General features: G+C 42.6%; 1 protein-coding gene across 2 annotated transcripts in view; it reads left to right on the top strand.

Annotated features, from left to right (window-relative positions):
• Positions 1–25,055, top strand: part of FRMD4B (FERM domain containing 4B) — a 169,132-nt gene that overhangs the window by 103,935 nt on the left and 40,142 nt on the right. For both annotated transcript variants that reach the window (XM_029918214.1, XM_029918215.1), the window contains exon 8: positions 23,183–23,266. In XM_029918214.1, the coding sequence (XP_029774074.1) occupies positions 23,183–23,266 (84 nt within the window). The remainder of the gene's footprint in view (positions 1–23,182; positions 23,267–25,055) is intronic.

Here is a 25,055-nt window from a genome sequence, read left to right as displayed (position 1 = left end):
TGGCTTTCTGTCAAGAGCTACCTTAGGGGCCATTCTGAATTCCACTTTTCTGTTGGTTTACATGTTGGTGGCTGCAGCTCTTGGCTTTTAGAACTAAACTGAGTTTACTCACTGAGGTTTAAACCTCAAAGAATGTCACCGAATACCTTCCAACATCAGAGTGATGTGGCTTTCTTGGTTAAAAAAGTGATTGAACACTTACTTCTTTTTTTTAAACTTTATGTATTTTGAGAGAGAGCATATGTGTGCACAAGTGGAGCAGGGGCAGAGAGAGAGGGGGAGAGCAGGAAAGGGAGAGAGAGAGACAGAGAGAATTCCAAGCAGGCTCCACGCTGTCAGCACAGAGCCCAACGTGGGTCTGGATCCTGTGAACCATGAGATTATGACCTGAGTGGAAATCAAGAGTCAGACACTTAACCAACTGAGCCACCCAGGTGCCCGAAACACCTACTTCCTAAGGCTGCGCTGGCCCACCCACCCCTTGTGAATATCTCCCGCTTTCTCAAATTCAGCATTCCCAAAGCTGAACCCACCAGGATCCCAGCCCCCAGAGCAGCGCTCTTCCCCAGCTCCCCTTCTAGGACATCACCTTTCTCTCTTGAATCCTCCCTGAGGACTTCCCCTTCTCTCACCCATCTTCTCCTCCATCCGTCAGCCCCCTTGTTTTCTTCTCTTTATCAGAATGCTTGCTTCCTCAGCCCTCATGCCCCTCCACTCAACCGGGCTGTAGAGCTCTGTGTGTATAGTTTGAGTGCTTTTGGTCACATTATTTTTGAAGTCCATGCATGACTTCATTCAGTCCCAACACAAATACTGTTGCTATGTAACAAATTAATAGATGGGAAATCAGGCCCAATCTATTAATTTGTCCCAGAGCCAGCGATCTTCCAGGTCTTTTCTGATTCCATTACCCACAACCACCGGCACAGACCCTAGTTATCTTCCCGAGACAAATGGAATCATCGTTTTCACCTTCCAAGAATCTCTACAAATTTTCATTGCACAGACACCCACCGTCCAACACCCTAACCTGGCATCAAGGCTCTCCTTAATGTGAATGATATATTTAAATTCCGCATACTCTGGTGTTCGTACTCCTTACTCTCTGTTCACGCCTGTCTTTTCTTTCCTCCGCATACTCTGTACTGTTTTCCCTGCGTGGCTTGGCTCAACCTCTTCTGGAATGCCTTTAAAAACCAACAACCCTCCCTGTCTTATTTAGCTTCCTGCCATGTTTCCTTAAGAGTATTTTAAGTGAACATTATCATAACCAGTAGGAAACCTTGCTCCCTGAAAGTTAATTAAAACCATAGAGTGAAGACTTCCATTCTCTTCTGATAGTTGACAGTCTGATTTTCCAAGTCAGCCTTTAAGCTGCAAAGATAACAAGTTGCTTGGGTAACAGAACCCAGACCGGAAAGCTGACGCGGCTCACGGCTTTATCACTGAGCTAGCCGCAAATGAGTTTGTAAGAGCAAAGCCCTTTTTTTTTTTTCTTTTTTCTTAAGATCCTGAAAGGTGGAAGTTACTGAATTACCATGCGATTAGGGCACTTCTGCTTGTAAGAAAAAGTGAGTGACTACAATTTACAATTCAGTGCTGGGTCAGAATGAGAGTACATTGTCACCCAGCTTCAAATGAGAAGGAATAGTTCACAACTTAAAGCTCTGCTACAAAAATGCAGCTATTTCCCATGGGAAAGGAACTTCTGTGGATGCCCTAAGAGTAGTTAATGAAGGGAGGGGGGAGGAAACCAAAGACTTTAAAGTACTTTCCCGCCTTGGTCCTACATCTCTAGAGCTCTTAAAAGCTCTAAAATATTCTTCCATTTCCAGAACCTGTAAAATCAGTTACAGTAATGAAAATAGCAGCCCCCAGGGGCTTGGTGCTTTGCTGAGTACTTACATCAATGGGGAGGCAGTAGTGAAGACAGGAGCTCTGGAATTGAACAGCTTGGCTTCAAATCCAGTCCCAGACCCTTGCTATAGAACTCTGGCTAACTAACCTCTCTGGAACCCGGTTTCTGGGTTCAGGGTCTCCATAAGTGTTACATGACATTGTTATTGTACCTGATATGCATCACATCAACCCTGTTGTCAGTATCCCTATTTTACAGAGGGGAAAACTGAGCCTTGGAGGGAGCTAGTGGCTTACTGGCTAGGTCACATAGCTAGAGAGTGACAAAATTAGGCCTCATGCTCTTTACGCTGTTAGGAGCTTTCTGTTTTGAATTCCAACACAAACAGAATCATTACCTTTCTTGCTGGCAAAGAAGACTGGACAGAAGATGGACATTTCTGTCATTTTTCGGGCAAGGGCTTTAATGAATCAGCAAAAGGCTTTTGTGAAGAAAAACTGTCAAGAAGCAGCTTTTCTCTCTCCCTGTGAAATGACTCTGTTTTAAAGTTTGACCTAAAGATATAGACAAGTTCTTCTGTATATCAGTTCATGGCATTCAGGCTTTATTTTTAATGATTTGCAAATACATGTAAGTATTAGGTGGCTTTACATGTTTTATGTATGATCATTAATGATCATGCATGAACATGATCATTAATCATCTTCACCCTATGAACTTAGTGTAGTATTATCCCTATACTACAAGCAAGATTAAGTAATTTTGTGCAGCATTATATTGATATTACTATATTATGTTTTCACATTTCCCAATGAGTTGGCCAGATGTCAAGAGTTATGTTAAATAAACAAACAAGGTAACAAGACATAGGGAATCATGGACAAATGAGTATGGGAAATACCTGATCAAGAGTTAAACAAAATTTAAGTTCTTTTCGGTGTCCAATCTGCTCCTGTGTATAGCGAATCTCCTAGAAGAAAACATGTAAACAGTATTTCCTACACTTGTTTGTCCCTGATGTATGTGCCTCTTGCCTGACAGTGTTCTCTGGATTTCACCTTGTTAAGTGTGGGTTCATTTATCTGCTGAAAACTCAGTATTAAAATGCCTTTAGGGGCGCCAGGGTGGCTCAGTCAGTTAAGCGTCCGACTTTGGCTCAGGTCATGATCTTGCAGTTTGTGAGTTTGAGCCCTGCATCAGGCTCTATGCTGACAGCTCAGAGTCTGGAGCCTGCTTTGGATTCTGTCTCCCTCTCTCTCTGCCCTTTCCCGATCATGCTCTGTCTCTCTGTCTCTCAAAAATAAATAAATGTTTAAAAAACATTTTTTAATGCCTTTAAGAGCTAAGCAGTTTGGGGAAGTCTGTTCAGGTACTTTGTACCTGCCAAGTCTATTACTCCCCTATATTTTAATTCCATTAACTCTTAGGCAAGGTAAACATTCATCAAGTTTTGAACTTGCTTCTTCCAAAGAGCTCTGGATTTGGAAAAAAATCAGCCATCCCATACAATGGGCATTTTTCCATCTGTTCTAAGCATAGGATGTTAGAGCTGGCCAATATCATGCATTTGAACCCTCATTTTATAGCTGATGAACTAAGGAGTGACATATCCACGACAATAGAGGTAGACAAGACCAGACCTGCAGTCTGTGTACCCCAGCGGTCTCAGATTTACCATTTTCACTTCTATCTGTGTAAGCAGATCTATGTGGGTCCCTGCTGTCCCTCACTGCCTTCCTGGGACAGTGAGGGACAGCAGGCAGAGGGCTCTACCCTGGTAAGTGGTGTTATCAGTGCAGTGGCCCAGAGTCTAACATTAGTCACCTGAGGAGATAGTTTAAGAGTGAGAAGGCAGGAAATGAGCTCTCGATCTCAGTGCCCTTGGATGCTTTGCCTTTTTCTCATTGTTCACCTCCATTCATTTGTGTAGATTAGATCCCTAGAGAATATGTGGAGCTGGACCAAGCAAGGGCTGTGATGGAGGCAAACTGTATTTCCCATCTCCTTTGTAGGAGACGCTGGGGAAAGGCATGGGCTCTGGATTCAGAGAGGCTGGCTTGAGTTTAAGACAAGCCCTCACAATCTGCTGGTGGCATGACCTTCTGAATCTAAGGTCCCTTTTCTTTAAGAAGTTTGTTTTGTGGAGTGAATGTGATAATGTAACTTGCAGGGTGCCTGGTACAGAATGGAGATGTCATAGGACTTGGGAGCTGCTTCCACTTTCCCTTCAGTCCTATTTTAGCGAGTGTGGTTTTTGTTGCCTTTTTTTTTTTTTTACCATCTTACTGATGATTAAGTGTACAGTTTAGTGGTGCACATGCACATTGTTGTGCACCACCATCTGCCTCCACACTTTTTCATTCTACAAAACTAAAACTCTGTACCCATTAAATAGTAACACATGTGCCCCCCTCCGGCAGCCCCTGCCACCCACCAGTCCACTTCCTGTCTCTGTGAATTTATCTGTTCTGGGACCTCATGTAAGTACAGTCATACCATACTTGTCTTTTAGTGACTGGCTTATTTTATTTATCATGTCCTCATGGTTCTTCTATGTTGAACCATGAGCCAGAATTTCATATATTTTAAGGCTGAATAATATTCCATTGTCTGTATAGACCACATTTTGTTTATCTGCTCATCCATGGTGGGACACTTAGTTTACTTCCAATTTTTGGCTCTTATGAATAATGCTGCTATGAAACAGGTTTGCAATATCTCTTTGAGAGCCCAATATCAATTATTCTGGTAAGATAGATGCATTTTTTAGGAAGAGTCTCTGATATAGTTAAGGAGTGGGAGGGAGACAAACCACAAGAGACTCTTAAATACTGAGAACAAACTGAGGGTTGATGGGGGTGGGGGAGAGGGGAAAATGGGTGATGGGCATGGAGGAGAGCACTTGTTGGGATGAGCACTGGGTGTTATATGGAAACCAACTTGACAATAAATTATATTTTAAAAAAACAGAAATTCTGTTTCATAACAATACATAATAGGAACTAAAAAAAATAGAAGAAGAGGCCCCTGGATTCTAGATGCTTAATTATATTCCACCATTCATTGGGGTAGGATGCGGTGAACTAAGAATAGGAATTTAGGACAGACCTCAGATTTTTGTTGTAAATCATCAGGTCTTACTTAGCAAAATTAATGCTTAAAGAGTCTAGCATTTATATTAAAAATATTGTTGTAAATGAACACTTACCGACATGGAAAGATGATTATAATATACAAAGTGGAAAAAAGAACACAGAAGTATATATATTATCCCTTTTAAAAAAACATGTGTGCCAGTATATTATAACACTCAAAACATGCTTAAAAACTGATATCGTGCAGTATCCTCTGAATTGTTTTTGTTCATACAGCACATTCATTCCCAATGTGTGTATGTTTTATTTACTTATTTGTAACAGTTATATACATGTAGAATGATACCAACATCCTGTTCAGAATAATATATTTACAAAAGAATAATGTGTAGAAAGCATGAGCTAGCTTAACATGTTTGTATCTATTTAGATACAAAAAAATCACTAGAAGTTCTACTGTTTTCTTTTTAAACAGCCACGTACCTGTCCACCATAGAGACTATAAGAGAGTGAATTCTTTTTTATTATTATTATTAAAAAACATTTTTTAAATTTGTTCATTTTGAGAGAGGAGAGGTGGAGGAGGGGCAGAAAGAAAGAGAATCCCAAGCAGGCTCCATGCTGTCAACACAGAGCCCAGTGCGGGGCTCCAACCCATAAGCCATGAGATCATGACTTGAGCTGAAGCCAAGAATCGGATGTTAAACTGACTGAGCCACCCAGGTGCCCTGAGCGTGGGTTCTGAAGTTCGGCAGAGCTGAGTTCCAGATTCTACCTCTCACTGGTGAACATCTCTAAAACTCAGTTTCCTTATCTGTATAGGGATAATTACAGTCCCTTTTAAAACAATTTATTGAGGTATGATTGACATGTAACACTAGTTTCAGGTGCAGCAATCTACATGATGATTAGATATTTGTATATAGTATGCAATGATCAACACAGTAAATCTTGTTAACACCCATCACCAGATATAGTTGTGAACTTTTTTTTCTTGTGATGAGGACATTTAAGATCTCTCTTAGCAACGTTCAAATATGCAGTATTGAGTGACTGTGTTTTTCACGCTGCCTGGGTTAAGGTAGGGACAGAAAAAAATTAGGCTATTATGGTTGTCATGACTTAATTGTCTCAGGATGGTGGGAGGAAAAATATTTCTGATTTTCCTTCTTTGCATATCAGTGTGTTTTTGTTGACCAACCTCCAACACAGTGCTTTTGTCAGAATTGTTTTAGATGCTGTTTTGTATTTTGAAAAACTTCAGAGCTTAACACATTGACGTCCACGTCTCCTGCACTGCATCCTCTTTCAGAATGAATGTAAGATCTGTGGTACACTACCCACTTTGCCTGCCGGGAACTTCCCAAAGCAAGGCTAAGCTTCCCCCTGCCACCCAGAGCAGGGAGCCAGCCCTTGACTCCCCGCAGGGTGTGGGAGGCGCTGCCCAGAACCCGCTGGTGCCCAGAGGCTCTGTCAACAAGCTCATGCAGTTTGGACACAGGCACCCGAGGCTGGGCAGGCAGAAAGGAAGCAGTTAAGACAATGGAAACCTACCAGGGAGAAAGCTTTTGGTGGGACAGACTTGGTGGGTGTGTGACCCGTGCAGTCACACGGGGCCCCCTGCTCAGAGCAGGGCCTCATGCTTGGTTGATGCCATTCTGTTACCATTTTGAAACTGTTAATGATTTTTTAATAAGGGGGCTCCACGTTTTCGTTTGTCACGGAGCCTTGCAAACTGTGTGGCTGGTGCTAGTGGTGAGGCCTGGATGTTGAATGGATTATTGAAAGAACATGTCTCTTCTGGTGTCTAAACAGGTCCTCCATGGAGAAAGGTGGAAAGAGAATTCTACAAATCAGCTTTTTTTTCTTTTTTTGCATATGTGTGGAACATCTTAGTCCTTTCTGTCTTATTTTTTTAATATTTGTTTATTTTTGAGAAACAAGAGACAGAGGGCAAGTGGGGGGAGGAGCAGACAGAGAGGGAGACACGGAATCCAAAGCAGGCTCCAGGCTGTGAACTGTCAGCACAGAGCCCGACATGGGGCTCAAACTCACAGACCACAAGATCATGACCTGAGCCAAAGTCAGATACTTAACTGACGGAGCCACTCAGGCGCCGCTCCTCTTGGTCCATTCTGATTCCATTTTGCATGACCTCCCAGGTCTGAGGCACAGGGTGTAACATAGCCTCTCCCTCATGGGGCCCCTGTGAAAATGAACAGAGATAATACACGTAAAGGGGTTTAGAGCAAGGTGCTTGGTGCCTGGAATACTCATTTCTAAAAGCTTCCTAAATATTCACTCCCTTGTATCAATTCTAAGTGCTAGGTAAGATTATTATCTTCATTTTACAGCTGAGGCCCAGAAGAGTTGAGTAACTTGCCCAAGTCACACAGCTGGTAAGATGTGGAGCTGGGCTTAGAACTGAGGCCATCTGATGGCAGGGCTCACTCACTTCACGGTCACGCACACTGCTTTTACCGTCACCCACGAGGTGCCAGGCACTCTGACATTCTTTGTATCACTCTGTCCTCACATGGTAGCTATGGAGATGCCAGTTCTGCAGATGTGCGGCTGACATTGGCAAGGAAGGTCCATATCCTCCACACGTGGAATGTGGATCTGAAACCTCATTCTCTGAATTTCCACTCCGCCTTTCCCCTGGAATTCCTCAAAAGTTAATTCAAAGGATATCTGATGGCATCTGCTGGGCGAGACAGATAAGGAGAGGCAGGTAGGCTGCAGGGAACTCCTGGACCCGCAGGCCAGACGATGTTGCACGGCCTGTTTCTGGCAGCAATGTCCCGTCCTCTGCACCAGCGGGTCCTGGCGCCTTGCTGGGTCCCAGGTCTCCCCTCTTTATGTCCGTTTCTCTATCTTCCACTGTTTGTGGAAGAGGAGTCTTCAGTGGATTATGGTTAGATGCTAAGCTGAGTGCCTAGCGTGTGGAAGTATTTCGGACTGTAAAAGCTGTTCTGCTGTAGCTTTTAGAAAAGAAAGGTGTTGCCCGTGTTTGAATAGAAGCAAATATTTTTGTTTGTTTTGACTGTTAGCAGTTCACAGACCTCATTCTCAGACTATTACCTTGCTTGGGCTTTTAAAATGCATTTTTCTAAATGCCAGTACAGTCTTGTTTGAACTTTAAAATGACCCTGTGAGGGGTGCCCTGGGTGGTTCAGTCAGGTCATGATCTCACGGTGGTTCATGAGTTCGAGCCCCACGTACAGCTCAGAACTAGACGCCTGCTTCAGATCCTGTGTCTCCCTCTCCCTCTGCGCCTCCTCACTCACGTCACGTTCTTTCTCTCTCCCTCAAAAAATAAATAAGCATTATAACTTTTTTCTTCAATAACCCTGTGAGGAAAGGGCTTTCTTTCATCTCTGTTTTGCAGAAAATAAAGCCCTGATCCACCAGCTAAGGGCAGATTCAAGCTAGGAATCCAGGCCTTTGCACTTCACAGCCTCAGTATTTTGCATTTCAGAACATTTTGCTTTTGAGAGTTTAAAAACTTGATGCAAGTAAACAAAAATAAAAGGCCGAAAGTTCCCCCTAATATGACTTATCTGCTAACATCCCAGTGAGGATCAATCCCGAGCCAGGAGGGATCAGGGCCTTTGCACCACCATCACTGCTACTTGGTACTAATATGAAACTCAGTCTTGCTGGGGTTTTCAGACAGTGGCTGACTAATACATCTGTGTATTTGGGGTTCAGTAGGAATAAGAAAGTAGCATGACAGGAGCTTCTCTCCCCAAAGGGCAACCCATTTGGCATTTTGAAGAATGACTTCTACATCCCTCACTGATACACATTTCAGTGCCTTCGGGTTTGGTTCAAGAAACACTAAGTCACAACACAACACACACTCAGTCTTATTATCTGTGGTCAAATGTCTGATGTGGTTAAATCCAGGAAGGACACCCTGGGTCACACATGCAGGACGAAGGGATAAAGTTGTGGGGCTGCAAGCTGACCATAAGTAATTTTCACTTGCCCAGTAGGCAATTTCCCAGGAGAGGGACAGGTTTCTTTGACTTTACACTCTTTTATAGGGAATTTGATCTGTATTGATTAGTTTTCTTCCATGTGTCCTTTTTTCTAACTCAAGATTTGTACTACAGATCATTTTTAAAACTTATTGTAAAATATATTGACATAAAAGGTACCATCTTAACCACTGTTAAGTGTGTAATTCAGAAGCATTAAATATATTCTCATTGTCACGCAAACGATCCTCAGAACTCTTCATCTTAACAAAACTGAAACCCTATGCCCATTAAATATCCTGCCCTGTCACCCCTACCCCAGCTCCTGACAGCCACCATTCTGCCTTCTGTCCCTATGGATTTGTGAAATATTTTTATTTTAGTATGTTTACAGATTTTCACGCCGACCTGCTTCTCAGCATAAGTCATTCTTACCAATATTCTTTCTTCTGAAAGAGTTGAAGTTTCAAAACAGACACGATTAGAATCCTCAGGGAGCTGGCTAATGTCTAGAAAAATCTCTCAGCACATGTTCATTTTATCAGAAATACTTTTGACTTAAAAAAATAGTTTGACAGTTGATCACTATCAAGCATGCAGATGGACAGACTCAATGTGCCCTGTGTTACAAGTCAGGCCGTGGACGAAACTTTAATAGCAAAAGAATTCCAGCTGAAAGGATACTATGTTTCCCACCATGCAGATGCCTTGCATCCTTGGTACTGTGCTCAGGGTCTGACACAAATTCTGAGGACTGGTTGTGATGTTGGAACACCAACATTGAAGGCTGAACTTGAATCAGTTACAGCGGATTCTGGTGAACCAATCCTAAAACTGTTTATAACTTGGGACTTGGCAAGGTGCTCCCGAAGTTTTTTGCCCGTGTTATTACCAACCCTTAAGGGCTGGCAGATGTGGCAAATAAAAATAGAGGATGCCTGCCTAAATTGGAATTTTAGACCATGAATGTTTTCTTAAATTCCGGTATACTTACCATACAGTATTATATTAGGTTCCGGTGAACAATATAATGCTTCAACAATGAATACTATTTCTTAGTATAAGTGTGTCCTAAGTATTTAATCTGGCAGCTCCAACTTGGATCACCCACTGGGGATTCTTCTTGGAGGTCACAATCCCCCCTAGCCTGGTCTGAGCTGGGGGCATTAAAGGGTTTGGTAAGCTCTGGTTTCCTGTGCTACTGTCAGAAAGGAAAGAACACAAGAACATGTTTATTGAATGTAGGCAGGTACCTTCATAGCATTCTGGTGACACGGCACCATCCCTATTTTTATAGTAAGGAAGCCAAGGCTTGCAAAGTTAGTTTATCTAAGACCATAGCAATCCTACAGCACACCGAGACCCGGGACTGAATTCAGTTCTCGGACGAAACCTTGTTACTGCACATCACAGGTGGAGAGCAAGCTGGCTGGTTGGTTGGCCTGTTGATGTTTGTTAAGTGGAAACTTTGCAGGTGCCCGCACCCAAGTCCTGGCTGCCCCCATGCAAGCTCTGGCAGAAGGGAGCAGCTCGGTGATTTGTCTTTTAAGCATTTTTATTTACTTTCAAAGAGAGAGAGAATCTCAAACAGGCTCCACACGGTCAGCGTGTGAGATCACTACATGACCTGGGCCAAACGAAGTAAGCCACCCAGGCGACCCGCTAGGTGACTTTTCTAAACCTCAGTTCCCTAATCTATGAATTGGAAACAGTGCCTGTGTCTAGGTTTGCTAAGAGGATCCAGTGAGTTCCTCTGAGTAAAATGGGGAGCTGTTGTCTGTCACACTGCACAACCCAGGACAGTTTCCTTTAAAGCCATTTATTGTCCTGCTAAGGAGCCAAGAGGTCCGGGGGAGCTGGAGATCAGAGGCAGCCTGGAAATGCATGTTCACACCTGAACCCCAGTGAAAGGGCCTCATCTGCTCAGTGAGGAAGGGGGAGGACCACCCCTTTCCCCAGGAGCAGTGGGGACTCCCGGAGCTTCAGCAGGAGGCCTGGAAGATGGCTTCTGTAATCCTCTCAGTGATTTGGCTGGAGGTGTGAGTGAGAAATGTTTAGAGGAGGTGGGGGAGGAAATTCCGAGAATGGAAAGACCCTGTGACCTGGGCTGGGAGGAGTCAGGACTGGACCTGCCTGCCTGGTCCCTCCCCTCTTCCAGTACAGCTTCCCAGTCCCCACCTGCTCTCCCTCCCCTCCTTCTCCCTCTGCTGCTCAGACCTGGGGTCCCGGGAGCCAGCCCACCGGCTGCTGGCATTCCAGACATAGCACACCTCCCTGCAGGGCCTTTGGTAAGTCTTCAGACCTTTGTGCGCGGTGAACTCAGGGTTTGGACCCAAGGAACTCAGCTTGTCCACCCGGGCTGGCTGCAATTTGGTCTACAGGGGTGGAAGGCAAGGAGGGCGCTTTGTCGTGGCTACTAGGAAATTACCTCGTCTGTAAGCAGTTTTTCTATACTAATTTTTTTGCAGTGCTCAGTGGTAGGATCAGACAGTTGAGCGAGTCAGAGCCCTAGCTTTCTGCCCTTGCAATTGACTATGAATGAACGCAAATGAACGCGACAAAGTGTTTCCTACTTTCTCCATCTCCTCCCAGGACCGGGGCTCCTGTAACATAGATAACTGGTCAGGAGAGCTTACTATGAAATTCAAAGTCAGTGTCAAAAACATTGGGCATCAGGAATACTTTGTGTGCTGAAGGAGCCTTTGCTGAGGTGTTGAGCTTCTCACCTGAAGTGAGGTTCAGGTGAGTTTGGATGCCCTGTTGTAAAACTCTGCTGAAAATGACTGGGATCTGATTCTGTAGCTTTAAAAAAAATTTTTTTAACGAAGTTTGGTATCTTTGCTATTAGGGGAGAACTGTGGACTGACATTGTTTTGGTTCAACAAACACATAATTCAGTTTTGTTATCTGTGTTCAAATCTCTCATGTAGTTTAATTCACCTTTTGGCTACTCCACATTATTCTAGTTTTCAAAAGCCACCTGTCTTCACCCAAGAAACTGTCATAGAACCAGTCAGTGGCCACCATGTTTATAAATTCTGAAGTCCCAAGAGAGGGAGTCTTTCCTTCCTCAACTACCCTTTCCCTGTTTTCTGACCCCTCTCTTTAGAATCTAGAGGAGTTAGGCAAAGTGGGTAAAGCACAGGTTTGGAGTCCCCTCTGCTACGTTCTTACTGTGTCAGTTTAAATTAATCTGTCTGAAATCTCAGTCTTCACATCTGTGAAATGGGGGAACTGGTGAAAAAAGTATGACACATCTATAGAGAAAGGCTTTCATCCAAACTCTGCCACCTAATAATGCCCAGTCATTGTGAACTGTCATTTGAAGTATTTCTTTTGGGGACTGGATGACATGCTCCCTTGGCCTCACTGCTAGGTCAGCCCCCTAGAGTCTCCTGAAACGGACTTCCTGATGGTCCTCATACTCCTGGACCTTCTTTTCTATTTTTTTTTCCTTCTTTTCTGTTTTAAATGGTTGATTACTACCTCTTTTTTGAAAATCTCCTTGTGTTTTATGATGTATTATGATGTGTGTATTCTGTTATTCTACTGCTAGTTTCCCCCTTGAGCCCTTCTGATTCAGCAGGTCTGGGGCAGGACTCGAAAATTTACATTTCTAACAAGTTCTGAGATAATACTGATTCTGCTGGTCAGGGGACTGTGGTGTGATAACTCCTATGTTTCTAGTCACTTTTAATGTCCCCTTCCCTAGGAATTAGGAGAAAGAAATTTGCCATTAGAGCTCCCTTGTTATTAAGTCAAGGAGCTGATAAACCAGACTCTTCACAGAAGGCCAAGTTCAGAGATAACTGAAACAAATGTGATTTAAAACAAAAAAAACAGGGTTGTTTGAAGGCATTCTGGTGACTTCCGGTGAAAAACCACTCTAAGTAAACTGATAACATACCTTAAATTGCTGATCACCGAGTGCTAATCAGTCCAAGAGACTGTTCAGGGAAATTCCTGTTTGTACACAGTAACCAAAACCTTTTAATAATGACATGGTTACGCAGGCTGTCATCCTTAAACACTGGATCCAGCAGGTTGAGTCGGCACCCACTCCACCATGTAACAGTGCGCTTGTTCTGCCTCGGATGGTCATTCCCCTGTCCTAGTCCGTCAGTGAAGTGCATGGTTTCGAGCAAGCTTAGATAAGGAAGTAGCTTAGCACCAGGGTCTCTACGGGGCAATGCCAGGAGACTGGCAAATGTTTTTAATTAGCACAATTCCTAATGACTGCAAATCTTTAGTTTGCATGGAACATAGCCTTAGAATTCCCAGCTGTGACAGGTTGCCCAAGTCCCCGGATGTCCCTTTTCACACTCTTTTGTTCAATTTCTTTTTTTCCCTGTTTATTTAATTTCTGATGATATTTGGGCTACATGGTAGACTTAACCTTTAATATTCAAACAGGCATTAACTATAGTGTTTTTACACTTTCATATACATATTTAGCAATATATTGTATCTGCCCATAAGTATTTTTAAAATATATATATTTATTTTATTAATTTTGTAAAGTAATCTCTGTGCCCAATGAGGGGCTTAATCTCATGGTCCTGAGGTCTGAAGTCTCATGCTTTACCAAATGAGCCAGCGAGGTGCCCCTGCATATACATTTTTATAAAATACAGGTTGAATTATATATGGATGAAAAGACTCCAGTCCTAAGTTATTTTTTAAAGAGCTTAGTTTATTTCTTTGTGTACTAAAGTTGCTACAGTCATTTCCATTGGGTCCTTATATTTCACATGTGCGTTTTAGGGACTTTGGCTTTGGGTATCAGGCAAGGAAGAGCTTTTGCATCAAAAAAAAGGGGAGAGGTTGGGATTTGGGCTTTTTTTTCGAAATGTCCTAGAAACCTAGGGATGCCTCCATACCAAGCATAGGCAGCACCATCTTCAAGGGAGCTCAGTGATTGGTCTGCTCTGAAAAGCAGTAGCACCCACGGTTTGCTAATTGCCTGCCCTTCAGCCACAGAAGACAGGTGGCTGGTTGTCTCTGTGAGTATGTTCCCAATTAGCCACAAACAGGTGCACACATTTGCTGGGGGTGGCTGTTTCCACACAAGTGCTCCCGCACACACAAAGGGTGGCCTCAGTTTTGCCAGCCATGTGGCTTTCTCAAAAATGAGTGAGGTTGGCACATTCCTACAGGGTTTTTGAGGTCAGCGAAGAAAAACAACAGCCCAAGAAAGGGGGCTTGAGAATGCCAAAGGGAATCATGGCCTGAAAAAATAGTTGCGTTGGCAAAATGGTGGGTCATGGGCTGCATCCTTCTAGAGAGCTGTCCGAATAGGAATCTGGAATACCTAAATGGAGGGGTTCTACCTAGATCATCAGATGAAGCATGTTCTTCAATGTGACGTCTGAATTCCTGCCAACATGGTAAAGAAAAGCAATTTCTTGTTTAGTTACTGAGAAGTAACAAGTCCTGTAGATTTATGAGTCTTCTCTCTGGCCAGGACCTGGGAAAACCAGTCCCTGTTGGCAATTCTAGTCAAGTGCATCTTTAAAATAACACTTCAGTGGCTATTAAGGTCAAGAATGCCCCGTCAGGCTGAGTGCATTTAGTGCTGGAGAAAGGCAGAGACGTCTCCATCCAGGGCTACACACCTCCCCGCTACTTTCAGACCTTCCCTCTGGGCTCTGAGGTTGATCCTGATTCATATAAACTGAGCCTCCTGCCCTGCCCTAGGCTGCCTGCCTGCTTGCCCACCAGCCGGGAGGGGCCTTCTGTTGCTGAAGCCAGACCTGGCTGCCCCGGCAAGCTCAGTGGGTCCACGTGGCCTCAGGCTCCCAGGCAAATTCCCCGGCTGAGTTCTTCAGAGGGTGAACAAAGAAAAGCTCAGCTACTGTCAGTCCACTCAGACGTGAAATCTTTCGTGGTCCTAAACTCTGAAAATGATCAAGATTAACCTTAGAATAACATGCCTGTGTTTCTAACACCCTCGTGGGTTCACTTTTTGGTTAGTGACAGACAGCCTCTCGCTTTTGTTGGCCACTAGGCTCTTCCCGTCCACAAGACTGTGGGTTTGCTCTTCAGTTCCTTATGTCCACCCAGTTGCCACATTTGCTTTCGTTTTTGATGTAAATTATATCACACAGAAGAATGCGTAAAACATGTAGGTTTGGTTTAAAGAGCAAATTCAAAAATGCACAGTCGCATAGCCACACCCAGGGAGGACCGCGGCCAGGATCCTCCAGCCTCCCCATTGTGTACCGTGCCCCTCCCCGCTTCGATAAAATCCTCTTTCCACAGAGGTACACTGACTATGGTAAGCATTTTCTTGTTTTGCTTTATACTTTAATCACCTACATAAGAATCTTTAGTTTCATTTGACTTGTTTTAGAACACAGGATTGTGAATTATTTTGGGTCTGGCTTCTTTGCTTACTATTTGTGAGTTTCATCATGTTCCATGAAGCTATAGAGTACTTTCTTGGCTGTATGGTATTCCATTGTATGAGTACACTACAATTCTATCATTTCTATTGTTGTTGTTTTTTAATTTTTTTAACATGTATTTATTTTTGAGAGACAGAGAGGGCATGAGCAGGAGAGGGGCAGAGAGAGAGGGAGACACCAAATCTGAAGCAGGCTCCAGGCTCTGAGCTCTCAGCACAGAGCCTAATGTGAGACTCGAACTCATGTACCATGAGATCATGACCCGAGCTGAAGTGCCGAGCTGAAGTCAGATGCTTAACCAACTGACCCACCAGGCACCCCTATCATTTCTATTGTTGTAAGGTATTCAGGTTGTTTATTTGTCTTCTTGTGAACAATGCTGCTATAAAACTTATTCTTTTGCTTGAGTTTCTCTAGGGATATACCTAAGAAAGGATCTCTGGGGATAGCGTATGCAAATTTCCAAAATGATCACACCAATTAACATTCCCACTGGCAAGGGATGCAAGTTTCTATTGCCCTACATCTTCATGTAAACTAGGCGTTCTCAGTGTTGTGAGTTTGGCAGTCTGGTGCTTAGTGATGATTCATTGAGGGTTTAGTTTGTGTTTCCCTGAGGTACTTATGAAGCTGAACACTTGATTCTGTCTGTTGGCCATTTGGATTTCTACTTCTGTGTACTGTTTGCTGAAAGTTTTAACCCATTCTTCTGCTAGGCTGCCTGTCTCAGCCATCTTTGGGTCCTTCTGGAACTTTCTTTTAATACTTATAGCTGATGTCCACAGCTCAATCATCTCAGTATTGGTGGTGGCTAATAGAAATGGGCTATTAAATGGATTCTTGCAAGAAAACAGTGTTATATATACAGAAGGAAAAGATGTTTTGCAAAAGTGCAAATAACTAAATTTGAAGGGATGATAGGAACCTTTTTTAACACACACAAAAAACAAAGCTTTGTTCTTTCCTGAGAATACAATCATTTGGGATGATCCAGATTCCACATTTGTCAGAATCATTTCTGTATCTCTAATTTTTGTACTACTGACAATTTGCACTGTTAATATGTTTAAAGCTGGAAACCAAATTAAATTGCTGAGAAGGCATCTCCCTGTCCATTCTATACTAATAGTGCCTGTCACAATTTGCAAAGCAATAGTGACGGTCTCCAGTATGTTTTATAGGGCCTGCACAATGCTTTAGCTTTTATTTTTGGTTTTCATTTTTGGTTTGGTTTTTTTTGGTTTGGTTTTTTTTTTTTTGGTGGAGGCTGTATTTTAAAATTTAGATATCTTACATAAAACTGAGATTTCTGCCTTAATTTTTGAAAAAAAAAGAATGTAACCATTAGGCAATAGTGGATTCCACATCCCCGAACATGGCAAAAATTGCTGGGATCTAAGTGACTGCTCTTTATCAGCAGTGGAGTCCCATTGTTTCTGCCCCCACCCCCATCCCCATTCCAACCTCCTTTTGCTCCACACTAGTAGAGTTCTCAGCTAGGGCTTGTGGCTGCCCGAAGTGAGGACTCCCCACTGCTGTATCTTTCGGGATAGCTATGTGATGTACCAGCCGTGAACATCAGAAAGGTGAGGTGGGCAGATTTCCTGTCCTGCCCCTAAAGTATTGGGTTTGTAAAGTAATATTGTTCCTCTACATGACGGCTGAACGGTGAACATAGTAATGGGCTCTCTTGGACCACATGAAGGACAGCAACACCCCATGAGTGGAGAAGCAACGGTAGGCGAGTCTGGGCCCCTGAACACTGCATGCCCTCCCAGGGCCGACTTTTACATAAAGGGAAGTTAATTAAAAGGTTGATTTCTGTCACACACAGTCAAGTAATGCCAAGTACTACTTCAAGCAGACAATGTTTTCTTCTTTTCTTCGTAGTCACTATCACCCCCCATTGTGTTTCCGTTTCTCATGCTGAGTTTGACTTGCCTTTTTTCAGCTAGTTTAGGCAGTTGAATTTCTTTTTTTAATTTTTTAAGTATATTTATTTACTTATTTTGAAAGAAAGACAGTGTGAGCAGGGGAGGGGCAAAGAGAGAGCGGGAGAGAGAGAATCCCAAGCGGGCTCCTCACTGTCAGCACAGAGTCCTAAGCGAGGCTCCACTCAGGAAACCCTGGGATTGTGATCTGAACTGAAATGGAGAGTTGTACACTTACCAACTGAGCCACCCAGGTACCCCACAGTTGAATTTCTAATGCCTCTCTCACTTGGCTCCTGATAGTCATTTGTAGCTAAGATGTATTTGTATTCTGATATTGATAGTCCAAGAGTAATGCAGGAGAGTAATTCTTTAAGTCTGAAAGATACAAGTAGAAGCCTTAGGGTTGAGGGACAGATGGATGGCTCATTCGGTTAAGCTTCCAATTCTTTATGTGGCTCAGGTCATGATCTTGCAGTTCATGGGTTTGGGCCCCACATTGGATTCTGTGCTGACAGTGTGTAGCCTGCTTAGGATTCTTTCTCTCTCTCTCTCTCTCTCTCTCTCTCTCTCTCTTTCTCTCTCTCCTTCTCTCTCGCTGCCCCTCTCTAGCTCTGCCCCTCCCCAACTCACACTTTCTCTCTCTCAAAATAAATAAAGAAGCTTAAAAAGAAAAAGGTTAAGGGTTAAATTATTAGGAGTTTTATAATAATTCACATCAGGGGTTCTCAAACACGACACTGCCGTCATTTGGGACAGGGTAGTTCTTCGTTGTTAGGGTCTGTCCTATGTGTTATAGGAGGAACAGCAGCATCCTGGCCTCTACTCAGAAGATGCCAGTAATGCCTCCTTTGTCTTAGGAGTGCCTGGCTGGCCCAGTTGGTAGACAAGCGACTGTTGATCTCAGGGTTTACGTTCGAGCCCCACGCTGGGTGTGATTACTTTTTTAAAAATGAGGGGGGGAAGACCTGGGTGGTTAGGTAGGCTAATCCTCTGACTCCCAATTTCGGCTCTGGTCATGATTTGAGGGCGGTGAGATTGAGCCCTGCGTCAGGCTCCACTCCAGGTGTGGACGCACTTAAGATTCTCTCTCTCTCTCTCTCTCTCTCTCTCTCTCTCTCTCTCTCTCTCTCTCCCCCTCTCCCTCTGCCCCTCCCCTGCTCACAGGTGCACAGACAGCTCACTCATTTGTGCACTCTCTCTCAAAAAAAACAACTTTAAAAACAATGTCACAAGACATGTCCCCCAAGGGGACACAAGTTAAGAACCACTAATATAAAGTGAATTTCTTTTCTTTTCTTTCTTTCTTTTCTACGTTAATATACTTTATTATTTTAGAGCAGTTTTAGGTTTCAGAAAATTTGGGCAGAAGTACAAGGAGTTCCGCCTCTTTCTTTCCCCCTCCTGACCTCCCAACAGGTCCCCCGGTTATTAACATCTTGTGTTCGTGTGGTGGAGTTGTTACAATCGAATCAATATCATTACATTATTATTAACTAAAGTCCGGAGTCAAATTGGGATTCAGTCTGTATCGTTTATAAATTTTAACAAGTGCGTAATGTCGTGTATGTTATTACGGTCTTCAGAATAGTCTCACTGCCCCCATATCCCACCTGTGCTCCATCTGTCCAGGTATATACCTTTTAAAGTAGTCTAAACTCTCCTCAAAATGACCCCTAAGCTGCCTCCCTATTAATGCACATTTTAGTTGCTTCCCGGTGAAGGATTAGTACCTTAGCAGTCTTAGTGAATGAATACTCATTGTTATTTAGGATGGTGGCCCATGATTAATCTTTGGTAATATATTGGCTACTCCGCCCCCATGTCCGGATGAGTAAAATCTTATCACATCTTATAACCGGGGTGGTTCTAATTGTGTACAATAATCCGACTTATCTACAGTTTCACTTTCTACGGTGTCGGTTACCCGTAGTCTGGAAGCCGACGGTCCTCCTCCTGACGAATCAGCAGAAGGTCCATAGTAGCCTAACACTAGGTCACAATGTCTATGTCATTCACCTCCCTGCATCTCCTCAGGGAGGCATTTTATCATCTCACATCACATATGAAGAACGGTGAGTACAGCACAATAAGATATTTGTAGGGAGAGGCCACATTCACATAACTGTTCTTATGGTATATTGTCCTATCTTATTATTGTTGTTTTTAATCTTTTACTGTAACTAATTTATAACTTAAACTTTATCACAGGTATGTGTGTATAGGAAAAAACATAATAGTATGTATAGGGTTTGGTACTATCTACAGTCTCGGACATCCACTAGGGTTCTGGGCACGTATCCCCTGCAGATAAAAGGAACCATTGGATGGTTAAAATTACTCTTGAAATGGGGCACCTGGGTGGCTCAGTCGGTTAAGCATCTGACTTCAATTCAGGTTATGATCTTGCTGTTTGTGGGTTTGAGCCCTGAGTCCAGGTCTATACTGACAGCTCAGAGCCTGGAGCCTGTTTCAGGTTCTGTGTGTGTGTCTCTCCCTCTACCCCTCTGCCACTTATGCTCTGTCTCTCTTGGTCTTAAAAATAAACCATAAAAAAGTTTTAAATTACTCTTGGAAATTCCTTGAAAAGATGACATGTCAAAGACCAGAATTTATCTTTCAATAAATTCAACACGGGTAGTATTTTTCTCATGTTGAATCACACAGCTGTTTCTTTAGTTAGGCACTAACGTGTAAGTTGCTTGTGTTTAGAAGACAGGTGTTGAGTGCTTAATACTGTTTACTAAATGCTAGAGAAACTTCAGTGTTGTGAGATGCTGGTATTTCAAGGACACAGGAACTAAAACCTTGATGGGCATCAACTTCAAACCTCCGGTTTTACACTTATTCTCAACCATGAGCTTGTTGAAAAAAATGATGGATAAAATCTCTCCCTTACTTCTGTCCCCTCTCTCTTCTCTCTTTTGGCTGACTATTCACATCAGTTAAGAGCAACTCCATCAAGTGACATTTGTTTCTACATGCTAGGTCTGCAGTGTATACTCCATACATATTTGCTAGAAGAATAAACTAATCTATGGTGACTAGCAGCCTCTACTCTAGTGAGTCTTAATTGCCACAAAATTAACTATAATCCAAAGAAGGAAATGAATGTTTGGCTGAGTCTTTGGAGCTTAGCATATAGTTCACATGGACCCAGAAGATAACAAAACACATGTATTTGGTGGTGATGATTAAAAACAAAAAGTGGGGGCGCCTGGGTGGCTCAATCAGTTAAACGTCCAGCTTCAGCTCAGGTCATGATCTCACAGTTCGTGGGTTCGAGCCCTGCTTCAGGCTCTGAGCTGACAACTAGCTCAGAGCCTGGAGCCTGCTTCAGATTCTGTGTCTCCCTCTCTCTCTGACCCTCCCCTGCTCACGCTGTCTCTCTCTGTCTCTCAAAAATAAATAAAAAACATTAAAAAAATTAATTAAAAAAATTTTTTAAGTGTTTGTCCTTAGCCTCTCATTTTAGAATATATACATGTATTTGCCCTTCATAAAAATCTCACAAGCCAACTTCTTTAAAAAGGAAATAGAATTTGAAGGACAGAGCATAAAAGAAATTATTAAGAAAAATAAATATCATTACTGGGAGTTGACAGATGACCTTTAATATGAATAAATCGGATTGTGGTATATTTCGGTTTTCAGGAAGCCCAAACCCGTTTTCCAAGATTGTCAATGTCATGAAGGCATACTGCTTAGATTTCAAATGAATAGAGAGACTTATCCTTATGTAAGAACAGGAGCCAAGTGACTTTTTACTTCCTGCAGTCATTTGTAAAGCCGGATCTTTCGCCTTTGGAAAGAGCCTCCGCCTTCATTTTGAATGTAATGTTGACAGGTGCAAATCATACTATCTCCAAGCGAGGGGACACGCCACTCTCTCTGTTCATGCTCAGTGGCGTGGTCAGGAAATGTGATGGTAAAACCAAAACACAAAACTTCTGAGCCATTGAAGGAGAGCCATGTACCCCATGCCTGATGTAGGGGCAGGATGAATGATTTCTAATACAGCACACTGTGCCTCAGACAGACCCTGTCTGCAGCCCGTGCTCGGCTCCCTGGGTTCATCTGTGGCAGTTGATCTGCAAGTGCTGAATGAATGCTTTCAGAGGAGATTTACGTGAAGTTCAGTGTTCGATCATTCAGGTGTGGGGTTCATCTCTTTCAATGTGAATCACTGAGGCAAACCCTCAGGAAGCTGATGTGAAAATGCATAAATGATGGATCTTGAAAACAATTGGTTCAGTGTTGTTGTTGTTTGTAATTGGGGGTGGGGGAGAGGTGGAGGAGCTGTGCATTGCCCAAGTTGAGAATGTGCTGTCTGGAATGCTGCTCTGAGGGTCTGTCAGGGAATCAGGTTATGGTCTTGTTCTTTTTTTTTTTTTTAATGTTTATTTATTTTTGAGAGAGAGTGGGAGTAGGGAGGCACAGAGCATCAGGAAGCGGGCTCTGAGCTGTCAGCACCGAGCCCAATGTGGGGCTCAAACTCATGAACTACGAGATCATGACCTGAGCCAAAATGGGATGCTCAACCATCTGAGCCACCCAGACACCTCATGTTCTTGTTGTTTAAAGCCAATCAGACTGGGTTTCCCTTCTGGCTTCTCTACATAGTGGCTGTGAGACCCTGAGCCAGTGGCTTACTTCTGGAAACCTCTCTCTTACCTGTAAAGCATGGATAATAATAGTATCTACCACCTGGAAGGAGTCATGGTGAGACTCACATCAGGTATATAATGCCTAAAAAGTGTATTGCATGGTATCTGGCTCTCCACAAATAGTGGGTCATGGGAAAGAGACGAAGCAGTGGACAGTAGGAGAATTACCAGTGTGCTGTTTGATGAACACCAGTTTGGTCAGGATTTTGAAGAGCTCTTTATGTACTTATCCATAGTACATAAACTATGTACTGATAAACGTGGTCTCTGATAGACCCAGAGAGCCATGTCTGTTTTTTCATAGACTACCTCCTTAAATACTTCGGGCAGTTTTTGAGAGGACCAGTTATGACTGTGTTCTTCCTTCTGTTAAGTTCCATAAAGACCACACCCCTCTCTTATTTATTTATTTTTTAGTAAGCTCTATACACCCAACATGGGGCTCGAACTCACAAGCGTGAAATCAAGAGTTGCATGATCTACTGACTGAGCCACCTGAGCGCCCCCACAATTGTCTCTTTTGACAACTAGAATTTTGCCATTTTACAATGAGATCATAGCTGACCTTAACGAGGTACATTTTTAGTTCACTTGATGCAATTTGAAGGATATCTGGGGTTTCATTAGAAACACATTTTCAATTCTTCTTCTTTCAAGTGTTTTTCACAAATGGCCAACTCGATCCATTTTATTTCAGAGTATGGTAAGGAAACAAGAGACAAGTAGTAGAAGGTCTATATACAAACCTTTTTATCGAATTGATACCTATTATGAAAAAATGAGAATACTTCATGAATGGTTTTATGATAATCAGTATTCCAGCATGGTGAATATCATACACCGCTAAAGATCACTATGAGAGTGCTGTAGGCACACAGAGAATGTGTGGAATGAAATTTGAAGGATGCTGTGTGAAGATAGAATAAGGAATATCCACATCGCTCTCCATAGGAAATATACCATGAAATGGCTGCGGGTTTATCAGGAGAGTAAGGAAAATGGGATTATGGCACCTGAATACTGTTATTTTAATTTTTTGTGTGTTTTTAAAGACTTCAAAATATCACCTGGCTTAGGGGGTGTCAGTTGGGGGAATTGAATCCGTAGGCTTATATGTGCTGACCACATCTTGCTAGAGCCCGGTGTACCGAGTTATTTATCACCTTTCATCTGGTGACTAGCTTGGATGATAGTTTAGGTAGCAGTGACTGACATTACTGCACTGCTCTTCTTTTCAGTGATGAAAATGCCAGGAAAGATTTAAAGACCTTACCAGCCTTTCCAACCAAAACTCTTCAAGAGCACCCATCCCTGGCATACTGGTAAGCCTGACCCTGTGATCATAGCCTCCACTGAGAACTGCATGCTTTTCAGGAAACAAAGAGAGATATGAGTGAAGAAGTATCAAATCACATGTGTGAGGGTGACCGTAAGTAGACCTGATCTTTTCCATGAAAGGGTCTTGTCAAAGCTTCCTGGAGATCATGGTACCGAGACTGTAGTCATTAATGAAGAGTGACTGCATGCTTTCTCATTCACATGCGTAAAAAGTCTTTGTGGAGTGTGCTTTTAAGTGAACTTAGTGCTCAGTGCATGTGAAGTTACTGTGTGATGCGACACCTTAGTCTACCAGAGTGTAACATATGTATTATAAAATACACATTTCCTTGGCTAGAGGTTTTCTCAATGGCCAGAAATGACCTGAATGAACAAAGGTTTCTTCCATGACCAAAAATTGTTGTATATTTTGAATGATTCCATTTGTTTGTATTCTAATGAATCCCTAGTGCCCGTTTTCCATACAACATTTTTCCTAGTAAGGTATGTTTTTCCCCTTTTATTAGTTACATCCTCTTTAATTATAGTTTCCTTGATTTAGGACTTCAAATCCTGAAGATAGCTTTACTTTCCACAAAAAAAATAGATTACAAAATAAATATTCAACACGAATAGTTTTTTTAATTTATTTATTTTGAATGGGGTGTGATGAATGAGGAGAGAGAGAGAGAGAGAGAGAGAGAGAGAGAGAGAGAGAGAATCTCAAGCAGACTCTACACTGATATAAAAGAGCCCATCACAGGGCATGAACTCATGAATCGTGAGATCATGACCTGAGCCAAAATCAAGAGTCAAACACTTAACTGATTGAGCCACCAGGTGCCCCCATGAATAGCTTTAATATGGAAGTTGTAATGCAGTTCCCAAATAAAGAGCAAAAGTGAGTACTGAGGCTACATTGCTTCCTGAGTCTGGAAACTTCCAAACAAATCATTGTTAAGTGATAGTTTCTTAAGGAAAAAAAAACAAAGGCCATTTACCACTGATTACTGGTTGTGTAGAGATGAAAACATGTATCCTTCTAGGTTACACTTGAGATATGAGGAGTATCTGGGAGAAGAGCGCAGTAGCTCAGTGACATCAGAGATGACAAACTTCAGCCTACTTCTTGCCTTTCTCATCAACAAGTTTTTTTTTTAATCTTTTTCTTTATTAAGTAATCTCTGCCCCCAATGTGGGGCTCAAACCCATGACACCAAGATCAAGAGTCACATATTCTACTGACTTAGCCAGCCAGGTGCCACTTTAGTCAACACATTTTATGCTGGGACAATAATGGAGGTTTTCTCTGCAAGCAACGTGTCCCCACGCAGTGAGTGACAAGAGAGTGCTTTGGGTTGCACAGGACCCAGAACAGTTTTAATCCTTTCTAAACCTCCGTGGATAATTTTTTTAATGTATTTAATACCTGATACTTGGTGATCTCTTTTTTTAAGCCTTTTAATTTCCCTAGCAAGGCTCACATCTTAACATTTAATGACATTATTTCATATTTGTTATATCCCACTCAATTATGGCAAAAATATACGAGTTTTTCATTTGCCAAATTGAAATCCTTTCCTTTTCCTATAAATTAAGTTTTAAAACATATTCATATATATCATATAAAATACAAATAAAAAATCATGGTGAGGCAGTCCTGTCGGAGGTTCAAGAGTCAGTCAGTCTTCTGTCTCCCAAACAAGTTGGTGAAGGTATTTCTCTTGTTTCTCAATATGCCACCTGAGAATCTTGAAAATGAGTCTGTACCTCATATAATCATACATTGCCATA

This window comes from Suricata suricatta, chromosome 12 (genome assembly GCF_006229205.1).
Source record: "Suricata suricatta isolate VVHF042 chromosome 12, meerkat_22Aug2017_6uvM2_HiC, whole genome shotgun sequence".
Lineage (NCBI taxonomy): Eukaryota > Metazoa > Chordata > Mammalia > Carnivora > Herpestidae > Suricata > Suricata suricatta.
This window is presented reverse-complemented; position numbering and strand designations above follow the sequence as displayed.